Source organism: Trichomycterus rosablanca, chromosome 23 (genome assembly GCF_030014385.1).
Source record: "Trichomycterus rosablanca isolate fTriRos1 chromosome 23, fTriRos1.hap1, whole genome shotgun sequence".
In the NCBI taxonomy this organism is placed as follows: domain Eukaryota; kingdom Metazoa; phylum Chordata; class Actinopteri; order Siluriformes; family Trichomycteridae; genus Trichomycterus; species Trichomycterus rosablanca.
This window is the reverse complement of record NC_086010.1, coordinates 18,377,125-18,389,898: the sequence shown is the minus strand read 5'-3', so window position 1 is coordinate 18,389,898 and position 12,774 is coordinate 18,377,125. Positions and strand designations below refer to the sequence as shown.

At 48.4% G+C, this 12,774-nt stretch overlaps 1 protein-coding gene across 5 annotated transcripts in view; it reads right to left on the bottom strand.

Annotated features, from left to right (window-relative positions):
• relch (RAB11 binding and LisH domain, coiled-coil and HEAT repeat containing) overlaps window positions 1-11,710 on the bottom strand; it is a 36,640-nt gene extending 24,930 nt beyond the window's left edge. For 2 of the 5 annotated variants that reach the window (XM_062985371.1, XM_062985374.1), the window contains exons 1-8: window positions 11,104-11,683; window positions 7,061-7,150; window positions 4,160-4,231; window positions 3,998-4,053; window positions 3,784-3,897; window positions 2,587-2,778; window positions 1,603-1,694; window positions 355-678 (exon numbers count right to left, since the gene is read on the bottom strand). In XM_062985371.1, coding sequence (XP_062841441.1) covers window positions 355-678; window positions 1,603-1,694; window positions 2,587-2,778; window positions 3,784-3,897; window positions 3,998-4,053; window positions 4,160-4,231; window positions 7,061-7,150; window positions 11,104-11,548 — 1,385 coding nt within the window. In that variant the 5' untranslated portion in view covers window positions 11,549-11,683. Of the gene's footprint in view, window positions 1-354; window positions 679-1,602; window positions 1,695-2,586; window positions 2,779-3,783; window positions 3,898-3,997; window positions 4,054-4,159; window positions 4,232-7,060; window positions 7,151-11,103 lie in introns of all 5 variants that reach the window. The other 3 variants (XM_062985376.1, XM_062985372.1, XM_062985373.1) reach the window with 3 other exon arrangements.
• Window positions 11,711-12,774: the final 1,064 nt, after the last annotated feature.

Below are 12,774 nucleotides of genomic sequence, written 5' to 3'. Positions count from 1 at the left end.
ATGGCATAACTGAAGACCTAATTTTCTGAGAATATATGAGAACTGCATAGACTGTGAGACTTTAAGAACTAGAGCTATCGTGGATTCTCTAGAGCCGTTCTGGGTGTGTTCGTTTTTATATAATATATGTTAAAAAAGGGGGGGGGGGGGGGGGGGCCTAAATCCGCCTAATACTCTTCAATGGTGAGCTTTAAAGGGTGAGTAGAACCTTTACTGGGACTTAAAGGACTTGGTGTACTGAGCTGTGACTGTAACTGGTTCAATACCACACAAGCTAGATGCAACAGGCAGCTACTAACATCCACACGTAACCGACTTATACATACACGATGAATTCGGTAAATCGAGTAGCACCTGTTTGGCTGGTCGAACTGCACGGGCCCTTTGCTGTGCTGGTCGGGCCGCTTAAACTTGCTGTGGCTCTGTGAAGACGGAGCGGAGTTCCCACTAACTGGTGCAGTAGAGCTCGTGGTGGTAGTGTTGGTAGTAGTGGTGGTGCTGGTGCTCGTGGCAGCTTTAGATTTATAATCCGTAGTGCTGTCGGCCTCTGTGACTCCACGTATATCCAGATACTGGCCGTTATCCGTGGGAGCTCGGCTGCAGTCGAAACGCGACTCGTCGGGCTCCGCTGGGGGTACAGGGGGAGACGAAACGCTCCTCTGCAGGTCCTGGATCTCACTGAAACACACCGAACAAAAAACACAATCGGACGTGGGATTAGATCAGACGGAGAAACCAATACGAGACGTAAAGAGGAACCCAATCCAACCTTCCCTCCCTCAGACATGTTCAATTGTTTCTTTTGAGTCATCTGGCATGCCCAGCTGTGGGTGGGCGCTCACCATGGCTGCCTGCGTGCACACCTTGCTGTTTCGGAGACACTTCTACGTGGTCAGTCGGGTCGTTACGCCTGATCAGGTCTGCAGTTTCTCTGGTGTATATAAGTAAATGGGTGAATGTTTGATGCCCTGCAATGTATCAGCACCCTGCCCAGTGTTTCCAGATGGCACCTGACCTGCCGAAACCCTGACCGCTTTCATGAAAGAGGTATTTTATCCAGACCGTTATTATTTATTTATTACACGTCTTTGTACTGTGGGAGGAAACCGGAGCTCCAGGAGGAAACCCACACAGACACGAGAGAGGGGATCGAACCCAGGACCTTCTTGCTGTGAGGCGACGGTGCTACCCACCGAGCCACCGTGCCGCCCTTATCCAGAGCGATTTCCAAAAAATGTGCAAACAGCTGAAGGTCTGGTGACGCAAAGCAGTTTGCAGGTCACCGAATATTGCTCTCAGACTGAGCTTACAACAAGCTGCATGGACAGAAGACTCAAATTCAATCAGATCAGAAGACAAAACGGTCAATAAGACGAGAAAAATTGCTCATTTGACTCTTGCAACAGAGATTTAATGACATTGGGCCGTTCGTATCGGTGTCGACCGCTCATATCAAAAGGTAGGACGTAGCCAGTGCCCTAAAGCTGCTTTTTATTCCTTGCTAATATCTGGAGGACGCTGCTCTCGCGTTCCCGGTTGAATGATTAACCTCAACGGAGATCAAAATTCGCACGCGCCCGTGGTTCACGCCACGCTTCTCACCTTTGTAATTTTTTTATCTGCTCAGCCAGAGTTTGTTTCTCGCTGTTCAGCAGGTTGATCTGGTACTCCAGCTCCTGCACCACCTCCTTCTGCTGAGAGAGGAGAGAGAGAGGAGAGAGAGAGGAGAGAGGAGAGAGAGAGGAGAGAGAGAGATGAGAGAGAGAGAGAGAGGAGGGAGAGAGAGAGAGGAGAGAGAGAGAAGAGGAGAGAGAGAGAGGAGAGAGAGAGAAGAGGAGAGAGAGAGAGAGAGAAGAGGAGAGAGAGAGAAGAGGAGAGAGAAGAGGAGAGAGAGAGAGAGAGAGAGAGAGAGAGAAGAGGAGAGAGAGAGAGAGAGAGAGAGAGAGAGAGAGAGAGAGAGAGAGAGAGAGAGAGACGTCAGCTTCCAGTGTTCACGAACAACTACAACTTGTTTAACCTCATTTTTAAATGCATTGTATGGACAAAAGTATTGGGACACCCCATGTGCTTCAGCCAGAACAGTTGCTAACAGGTGTAATAAATCAGTTATATAAAGGAAATTAGATGCTTTCAACTTGGCAGGAACAGTTTAGGGAAGGCCCATTAAAATCAGTGCAAAATCAGTGTTGACTGACATGGCACAAATTCCCACACTTCAGCTCCACTTCCCCTACTTCAAAGTCTTGTGTTGTGAGAAGCCTTCTCAGAAGAGGGGGGGGCTGGAGCCTATCCCAGCTTTTCAATGGGCGCAAGGCACACAGTAACACCCTGGACGGGGCGCCAGTCCATCACAGGGCAGACACACACACTCATTCTCCTATAGGGCAATTTAGTGTCTCCAATTAACCTGACTGCATGTTTTTGGACTGTGGGAGGAAACCGGAGCTCCCGGAGGAAACCCACACAGACACGGGGAGAACATGCAAACTCCACACAGAAAGGACCCGGACCGCCCCGCCTGGGGATCGAACCCAGGACCTTCTCGCTGTGAGGAGACAGTGCTACCCACCGATATAAAATGTATACCTGGACGGTTTCCGTTTTCTGCACAGACTCCTGGGTAATGTAGTCCACGGGGAAGTCGTCAGCGTCCACGCCCACTCCTACGTCCGCCGTCTCCCGGTGAGAATACTGGCCGCTGCCGCAGTTTCGGTAGAGCTGCAGCAGATCTGGAGGTTTGGGGATGTTCAGTCCCACGTCGTCCCACAACTCAAAATCCTACGTGGACAGAAAACACAGTCGCACACGGTTACGACATTTACAAGGGCCTTGCTCGAGGGCCCAACGGTGGCAAGCTGGCAGTGGTGGGGCTTAAACCAGCAACCGTTTGATTACTAGTCTAGCACCTTAACCGCTAGGCTACAACTGTTAAACATTAAAACCACCTCCTTGTTTCTACACTCACTGTCTATTGTATCAGCTCCACTTACCATATAGAAGCACTTTGTAGTTCTACAATTACTGACTGTAGTCCATCTGTTTCTCTGCATGCTTTGTTACCACCTTTCATGCTGTTCTTCAATGGTCAGGACCGCCACAGGACCACCACAGAGCAGGTATTATTTAGGTGGTGGATCATTCTCAGCACTGCAGTGACACTGACATGGTGCTGGTGTGTTAGTGTGTGTTGTGCTGGTATGAGTGGATCAGACACAGCAGCACTGCTGGAGTTTTTAAACACCTCACTGTCACTGCTGGACTGAGAATAGTCCACCAACCTAAAATATCCAGCCGACAGCGCCCCGTGGGCAGCGTCCTGTGACCACTGATGAAGGTCTAGACGATGACCGACTCAAACAGCAGCAATAGATGAGCGATCGTCTCTGACTTTACATCTACAAGGTGGACCGACTAGGTAGGAGTGTCTAATAGAGTGGACAGTGAGTGGACACAGTGTCTGATCCACTCATACCAGCACAACACACACTAACACATCACCACCATGTCAGTGTCACTGCAGTGCTGAGAATCATCCACCACCTAAATAATACCTGCTCTGTGGGGGTCCTGTGGGGGTCCTGACTATTGAAGAACAGGGTGAAAGCAGGTTAAAAAAGTATGTAGAGAAATAGATGGACTACAGTCAGTAATTGTAGAACTACAAAGTGCTTCTATATGGTAAGTGGAGCTGATAAAATGGACAGTGAGTGTAGAAACAGGGAGGTGGTTTTAATGTTATGCTGATCGGTGTATATCTTATTTTAGACGGCAACAAACACTCACCTGATCATCATTTTCATCAGAGAAGGTGATGGACGACAGCTTGTACTCGCTCTTCAGTAAATACTCGTTGACTAAAAAATTTAAGGCTCGTTTCTCCAGAGGACGGATGGGTTCCTGCAAGACGCACAGAGGGGGGAACGTTACGTAAAAAACATCCAGCCTAGACTCAAAGCAAGTCCGAAAAGTCAGTAATTAAAGAGAAAACGTGTCTGACCTGAACTTCAGGACTGGATTTGAAGTTTTTGCGCTCCTGGGACGGGATTTCGCACTCTGAGGTAAAGAAAGAAAGACACGAAACATAATAAAAAGTTCAGGTTATAACGTCTCATCGTCCTGTAAGCAGTACGGAAGTGTGGGAATCTGAAAAGTACGCCACCTGCAGCCTGAGTCAGGTTGTTGCGCAGAGCCTGTATGGTCTCCTTGGCTTTCCGTAGTTCAAACTCCAGAACTGGATCGTGATGGGAGAGGGGTCGGGGCGAGGGGGTGAACACGGGTACGCGCCCACGCACGCCATCCGACCGAGAGAAGGGCGCGACCGACAGAACAGAGGAGGAAAACAAAACAAAAAGGATGAAGAAAGAAACAAGATTGGTAAGAGGAAGTGAAACTGGAACATGCACTGTGTGGATGTGATGAACGCGTGCAGCAGAGATTGCTGGCACGGCTGGCATCTGCTGTCTGACCCAGGAATGAAAGATCTGTAATGCCAAATTTGCTCTGAACTGTAATAAAATGCAGTTCCAACCTGTCTAAGGTCTAAAGATCTAAAGTCGGAGGCTATTGGACTCTGCAGTCAGGTTTGAAGCCTAAAATAAACTTCCTTGGGCGCTCCGGCGGTGTCTTAGGCTGGATGGATCATCGCCTTATTAATTATTGCGCCTTTTTGACAGGAACTCCTGCTGTCTGGTCAATGAGCCACGCGGTGGAGGAACACTTCTACCTAGCATGTTCTACTACGCATATTAGGGCACCATGCCCAGGGAAAAGAAAGCCCAGTGGCTCTACAGCATATGAAGCGGAGGTTCTCAATGCAGCATCGGGAACTAGACGTGACTAATTTATACATTTCTTCATGATTGGGAATCATACAGGAAACTATACACGAATGGACCCTAAAACAGCAGAGCACGAGCATCCAATCACAGCTAGCGGATGGACGTACACTAGAACCCGGGCGCGAGTTGTCCCGCCCCGTGAGGTCAATCAGATCGGGTCTATGAATCATGCCAAAGCCGGCAGCAATCTCGCTGTTATAGCAGCAAAAAGAAAACACACACACAGGAAGAGACACTTGGCATTCCTGTGCACTGGAGATCTGCAGAGAACGCCCACGCCAAGCAAGGTCTCACTCAAGCACCCGTAACAGGAGCTACACGGGCGGGGTTCGCCGCCTCGGACGGGTTTACAAATTACATCGTGACCGCTGGGGGTCCAGTGCAGATCAGGAGGGCACAGCAAATGATTCAATGGATGGTAAAACGTAAACAAACAAAAACAACAAGCAAAAATAAGTGGGGCGCTCGAACGGAGGGTTCGGCACAGCAAGGGGAACAAAACTGGTGTTGGGACTCATCAGAAAGCCAGAAAAACCCCCAGGTCAGACAGCCAGGGCCACGCCCAATTTGGATTACAGGTTTAGCCGATGGACATGATGGCTTTCTCTGCTGCAAGGTTCCGAACACCAAACACTTACCTGGAACATGTGTATATCAAACAGTCGTGTTATTACTGCGATTAAAAACCCTCAGGATCCTAAAATCACGATCTCCTGGTACGGTCAGGTGATCATCAGCTTGTTTGACACCTTATTCCACAATTTATGAAGCTTTTGTTGGAATTTGTGCCTTTATCAAGTCTTTATTCCATATATTTATAAAGAGTATATGTGGATTAGGGTGTTTAAGCAATGGTAAGGGCTTTTAAGTCCTATTACTTCTAAGAATTTAAGTTTTTGGGGGGACTCTGAGGTCAAGATTTCTTTGTAGTTAAATAATTAATATAATTTATTATTATATAAATATTTTGAGTGGTTTCCATATACACTCATCAGCCATAACATTAAAACCACCTCCTAGTTTCCTACCATCAGCTCCACTTACCATATAGAAGCACTTTGTAGTTCTACAATTACTGACTGTAGTCCATGCTCTGCATGCTTTGTTAGCTCCTTTCATGCTGTTCTTTAATGGTCAGGACCCCCACAGGACCACCACAGAGCAGGTATTATTTAGGTGGTGGATGATTCTCAGCACTGCAGTGACACTGACATGGTGGTGGTGTGTTAGTGTGTGTTGTGCTGGTATGAGTGGATCAGACTCACTGTCCACTCTATTAGACACTCCTACCTAGTCGGTCCACCCTGTAGATGTAAAGTCAGAGACGATCGCTCGTCTATTGCTGCTGTTTGAGTCGGTCATCTTCTAGACCTTCATCAGAGGTCACAGGACGCTGCTCACGGGGCACTGTTGGCTGGATATATTTGGTTGGTGGACTATTCTCAGTCCAGCAGTGGCAGTGAGGTGTTTAAAAACTCCAGCAGCGCTGCTGTGTCTGATCCACTCATACCAGCACAACACACACTAACACACCACCACCATGTCAGTGTCACTGCAGTGCTGAGAATCATCCACCACCTAAATAATACCTGCTCTGTGGTGGTCCTGTGGGGGTCCTGACCATTGAAGAACAGCATGAAAGGGGGTAACAAAGCATGCAGAGAAACAGATGGACTACAGTCAGTAATTGTAGAACTACAAAGTGCTTCTATATGGTAAGTGGAGCTGATAACATGGACAGTGAGTGTAGAAACAAGGAGGTGGTTTTAATGTTATGGCTGATCGGTGTATGCATGAGCTCTTTCATTAACAGCAGCCGGGCATCGTGTGAAAGACTGACCACAGAGGCTCGGCTATTAATGAGGTAAATCTGAAGAAAGCACGACCTCTTAGCTCAGATTAGTGGTCAGATTATCACGACGTATTAAAGCGATTTACAGTTCTGATTTCATCCACACTCGTGTCGTCCGTAGCACCAGGAATCTAATCAGTAACAAAACACAATGGTGGAAGCGTAACTCGGGCTTCTTCACCGATTATCACGCTTGTCATCTTCAGACAATGAGCTTGTTTAGCGGGCCTGTGATGAACGTGCTCGCTGAGGCGTCCCGAACCACACGGCGCCGCCCGGAGGCCACAGTAACCCAGGACGTCTCTCTCCAGGACTGAAACCATTAACCATCTGGGCTAATCAGCCTCTACGTTCCAAACTGCTCCCTTACCTGCCACCCTCTCGTCCGTCTCCCGGTTCCCGTCGTCCGAGTAGCGGGTGAAGTCCAGCGAATCCAGCGTGCTGATGCTGCCGGCCCGATCTAAACGCGAGGCACAGAAACAGTCGGGTCAGGATCTGAAGTGTCGCACCGCGTGCGGCCGCCGCTTTCGCTTCGACCCGCTTTGACTTTCAAATGAGATCGTGGTGATCGCTGGCAAAGGTCCTCCAGCGTGGGACGTCTGTCTACTGTCCACTCTCTACACAGACTCTACACTCCTGAGAAGAGGGCGTGTCTAAATTCTTAGATCCCTTAAAATGCTCCTACTGAGGCGCCTTAATTCTGAGTGATGATCTGACTGGATGACGAGGGAGTGGGGATGTAACGATACACTCTACCCACGATGCGATGCGATTCACGATACGATTTTTTCCTGAACTGAAACTGAAGACAAATGATGACAAAGTTTCCTTTTATTATTTCTCTTAAAAAAAAGAAAAGAAAATCCTGTATTTGTGATGATCTTTTATTTATCTAAATAATGAACGCCCTTTTATTTCTGAGGTAGGTACAAACTATGCAAAACAATTTTGAATTAAGCCCAATTTGGCTGAAAAACCCCGAATCTGGCAACCAGGCGTATAGCGCCAGTGCCGTCAACCGGGCGAGGTGAATAGCGCCAGCGCCCTCTGCTGTTTAAAGTAAATATCGATTCATTTTACATGTCAGATCGATTTGAATCGGTTATTAACTGACTTGTGGTGCATCGTTACATCCCTACCAGGGAGCGTCCGACGCTTCCTTGGCGCTGAAGGCGATCCCAATCCCAGCATTCAGTGCGGCACGACTTTCCTCACAAAAAACTACAAACGTGGCGGCGAATGTGAATGCGGAGCAACCAACGGAGTTCTTTTCAAATGTAAATAAATTCTCGTTGAGGTTTAATCTGTATAAAGGTGTAATTACACAAGTGGAATTTATCTGTAAGTTCGGGCTCGTCTGGGACAGTTTGATCGTTGTCGGGTACACGGAGGGACACGTTAGCCGGCGTGCCAGCGGGTTGTGCCGGCTGAGGCTAACCGTGTTAGCTTAGTGAGCTAAAACGGCGCTGACGTAGCAGTAGAGCGTCTAAATAATCTGCCCTATGAGTTCCACGTCGCATTAGAATCCTGTCTACTGAGGCAGCTGGTCAGGTGGTAGGGAGCAGGGCGGGTCACTAGGTCTTCAGACTGGTATACTGGTGTCTCGATCCCACTCTTAAATCCCAGCATGGAAAGTGAAACGGCTGCACGATTTTAAGTGCATGGATTCAGCATATCAGACCAGTATGGGCCCAGTAAGATCGCTGGGGTGGGACTGGACCGTTCTGGAAGTGTGCTGGTGAGTGGGAACCATCTGCTCTCCCACAGCAGGTTTCCAGTCTCCAGTCTCTGGGGAGGATGGGCAGCATCACTTAGCGAGAGCAGATAAATAAAAAAAAACCCTCTTCCCACCCCCCCACCCCCCAGACGGGGTGGACTGGAAGAACAAACACTCGCCACTCCTGACAGCGATACGCCCACCATCGAGCGTCCGCTACTGACAGCGCTGAGTGAGGTACTAGATACTTCAACCACCTTCCTAATATTGAGTTTGTCCCCCTTTTGCTGCCAAAACAGCCCTGACCCGTCGAGACACAGACCCCACTAGACCCCTGAGGGGGTGCTGTGGTATCTGGCACCAAGATCTGTAAGTTGCGAGGTGGGACCTCCATGGATCGGACTTGTTTGTCCAGGACGTCCCACAGATGCTCGATTGGATCGAGATCTGGGGAATTTGGAGGCCGAGTCGACACCTCAAACTGGTTGTTGTGCTCCTCAAACCGCTTTGTGGCAGGCCGCATCATCCTGCTGAAAGAGGCCACAGCCATCAGGAAGCGGACGCCCATCCTGAAGCAACCCTCTTATTTTTATCCGGGCCTGGGACCTGCACTGAGGGTGCACAGATGAGTACACCTCCCCCCGCCCAAGACTTAGCCAATCGAGCCAGTTTAGAGACACCCAACCGGCCGATAGTAGTGGGCTAGGATATTTTACCACTGTTCCACCTGAATGACCCTTAAAACCCTGAATGTTTAACCTTATCAGTATCTTACTGATCCACTGAAGCTGTGATTGCAGGGAAGATAGAACCACCACGACCTAGAACAGGACAAAGTGGTGGTAACGTATGGAAATGACTGCATGAATGAATGAGAATTTCCCAGTTCAAGCTTGACCACGCCCACACCTGTCGGAACATAGACGGACACATCCATTCCCATGCCTACTGGGACGTGGATGGACACACATACTGCATATCTGTTGTTGATTATTATTATTATCATTATCATTTAAAATTATAGAGTCATCGGGGCAGCCAATAATACCGCTAACTTTGGTAAGCGTTCCCTCAGCGGGCGAGGAACCGTGAACCGCTACACCGCTACACCGCGACTGGAGAACGTTGCACGTCAACACCGCAATGGCATGCAAAACCTCAGAATCAGTAACTCAGCCAGAGGAATCAAACCATGCTTCAGAAAGTAACACAAGTCAGAAATGATCGGACGAAGCTCTTCGTCATCGAGAGGCAGGAGAGAAGGAACGACAGAGTCCGTGATTACGGCCCACGGCGGCGCACGGACCGCACGTCTTCCACCGCACACGGTTACGTACCCACCACGAGTCCTGCGTCGGCTTTCCTTCTCTTTTTATCCTTGACCTGCAGGGCTGGGATTCACACAGGAAACCCCACAATCAGCAAAAATGCATCGTAACATACAGACAGTATTCAGACCCCTTGACCTTTTTATTTATTTTAATGCATTTTCTCCCCATTTTCCTCCCGATTTAGCGACTCAATTTTTGTCTTCCGCTGCTGAGAGATACCAGATTGCATCCGAGGAGAGCACGTCGATGCCCACGCCTCTTCCGACACGTGCACAGCCCTCCTCTTCTCGCCCCTGCTTTCTGCACAGGCGTCTCTTCCTCCAGTCAGGGTCCTTACACAGCGTATGAAGACCCACCCACCCACACGTAGTCCAGCCCCCACAATTAGTATCTGCTGCAGGCACTGCCAATTATGCCCGCCAGATGGCGCCCAACCGACCGGTGGCGACACCGAGTTTCAAACCGAGGAGTTCAGAATCTCGGTGCCGGTGTGCAAGCGGAATATCCCGCTGCGCCACCTGGGCGCCCCTTGACCTTTTTGCACAGTGTTGTGTAAAATCTCTTCTTCACAAAAGTATTCAGACCCTTCAGATGCTGGGGCACTCCAGACTGAGATCTGAGGTCTGGTCCATCCTGTTTTGCTTTATTACCCTTGAGATGTGTCTAGGACTCATTGGGCAATTGGGCAGACACATATCTGGGTGTATAAGGTCCAAGCCATGAACCCCAAGCGACTGTCTGTGGATCTCCACGACCAAATTGTGGTAAAGCACAGATCAAAGCAAAAGAATATCAAAGGCTTTGAGCATTTTTAGGACCACAGTGGCCACCAGTGATTTTAAAACTGAAAACAAAAACTAGGCACAAGCCGTCCTGGAGTTGGACCTCTGGTCAAACTGGGCACCAGGACAGAAAGAAATAAACCACTGGGCAACAAAAGCTCCGTGCAGAGGCTGGGAAACCCATTGGGTTTTTGAACAGCGTTTTCTCTGGGCACACTGGACGCTCTTATGGACCAGTACACGGACATGGTTGATAGCTGCAGCATATCTGAGGATTGTTGTTGACCGTGCGAGTCCATTTGGAGCCACAACATGCCACCTTATATTAACTATCTGTTCTGTGTCCTTCAATTGCCTTCCCAGTCACCAGATCTGAATCTAACAGAATCGAAATCCTAAAGAACTAATGCAACAAACAAATGGGGCTCTTCTGAGAGCAATATAGTATATATTTACATTCAATATATATATATTCTTTAGGCTATAAATGCTTCAGCACCCAAGACAGGGTTCTTAAAAATGTAGCCTGCACCCTATGGTGCACCATACTGTATGAATGATCACGACCAGGTCTGATACTCACTCAGAGCTCCGGCCGCACCCAGACCCAGTCCAGGCTCCTTGCAGGCGGGTGGAGTGGCGCTTTGTCTCTCGAAGTTGCCCGGGTTGGAGAAATAATCCCGGAGCCGGGGCAGCTCTCTCCCGGCCTCCAGCAGCTCGGTGTGGAGCTCCAGGGCCGTGAGGACGTACTGATCCCGGAGCAGCTGCGCAGCTATAGCGTCCACCGACACCCGCGAGGGCTCGGCGCTACCGCCCTGCCCGGCCCCCGGACCGGCTCGGTTACTGCTGGGTAACAGCAGGCCCGGGTCCGAGTCAGTCGGCGGCGGGGAGAAGGGCCCGGGGCTCCGGCCTGGCGCCTCATCGCTCGGGCTGCGCTCGCTGTCACCGCCGTCACGCTGCTGTCTCCGGCGCTCGGCTTCCTCGTCCGAATCGCTCGCGTTGAACGGGTTGACGCTCCCCGCAGCCATTTTAATTCCAGTCGCGGTGTCGGTGCCGCCGCTGGAGGACGGATGAGCAGCGACTGATCGGTTCTGATCGATGACAGCTTTACAAACCTGCTTCCCTGTATAGCATTTTCCTACCCGTATTGCGGCAAGTCCCGCCTCCTGCGCTGGGATTGGCTAGTAAGCCGTCAAGAGAAGCCTTCCTATTGGACAGTTGAAAAGTCTTTTACATTACCATAGCAACTGCGCCGTATTATCGTATATGCGTGTATAAAATGAGGCGCTGTCATTCTTAAATAGGAGTTTTCCATCAAATTGATCAGGTCAGCAGTCAGAAAAAAGATGTGATGATTTGTAGTTGAATCATATATTCAATATACATATATTTTGTTATTTCGCATTTGATTTTTTTAATAGTGTGTACTCTCATTACTGTATATGCTGTATAATGCTACCGGGGCTTTAATTTCCTTCGGGATCAATAAAGTATCTATTTATCTATCTATTTATGTGCTGTGTGTGTGCGTGCATACATATGCGTTATATTGTTTCTGTCCAATCAGAGCACTGCTATTATAAATAACTGGCCAATCGTAACCTAGAGGGTGGGACTTGTCTGAAAACGGTTGTAGAAACCACCCAACAGGCTCTACCTGTCTTCGCTGTAAGCACTGGACTTCCGTCTGTATAGGAAGTGACCGGAATCCTTGGAATTATGGCCGTGTCCCAAACCGCATAATACACACTACAGAGTGTACACGGATGCCATCGTTTGTGTGATAAATCTTATATAAGTCAGCACATTAGTGTATGTGGTTTGAAATGTATTCTGATTAAATGTATTTATTGGATTAAATTTATTTATGGGTATTGATAGATTGTGTGTTCTGTCGCCCCCTGGTGTAGCTATAATGTACCACAGCCGCAGGAAAATCCAAATCCACGATGAATGAAAGACAGGTTTCAAAATAAAAGTCTGTAATCACACAAGGTAACTTCTTGGAAACTCGGTGAATTTAATATAATGCATCAAAGTGATTTCACAGTCATTTTTTCACAGTCAACTGAACTTCTAGAAAAAAATTAAAATAATGATTAAGCTTTAATTGTGTTTTTTTTTCTAAACATTTATTGGATTTACTGTTAAAGTTTAGATTTTTTAGATAGATAGAAAGTCAGTTATTACAGCAGCTCATGATACTTTAAAACAGAAAGTATTATAATACACAAGTATTGTTGTACAACACTTT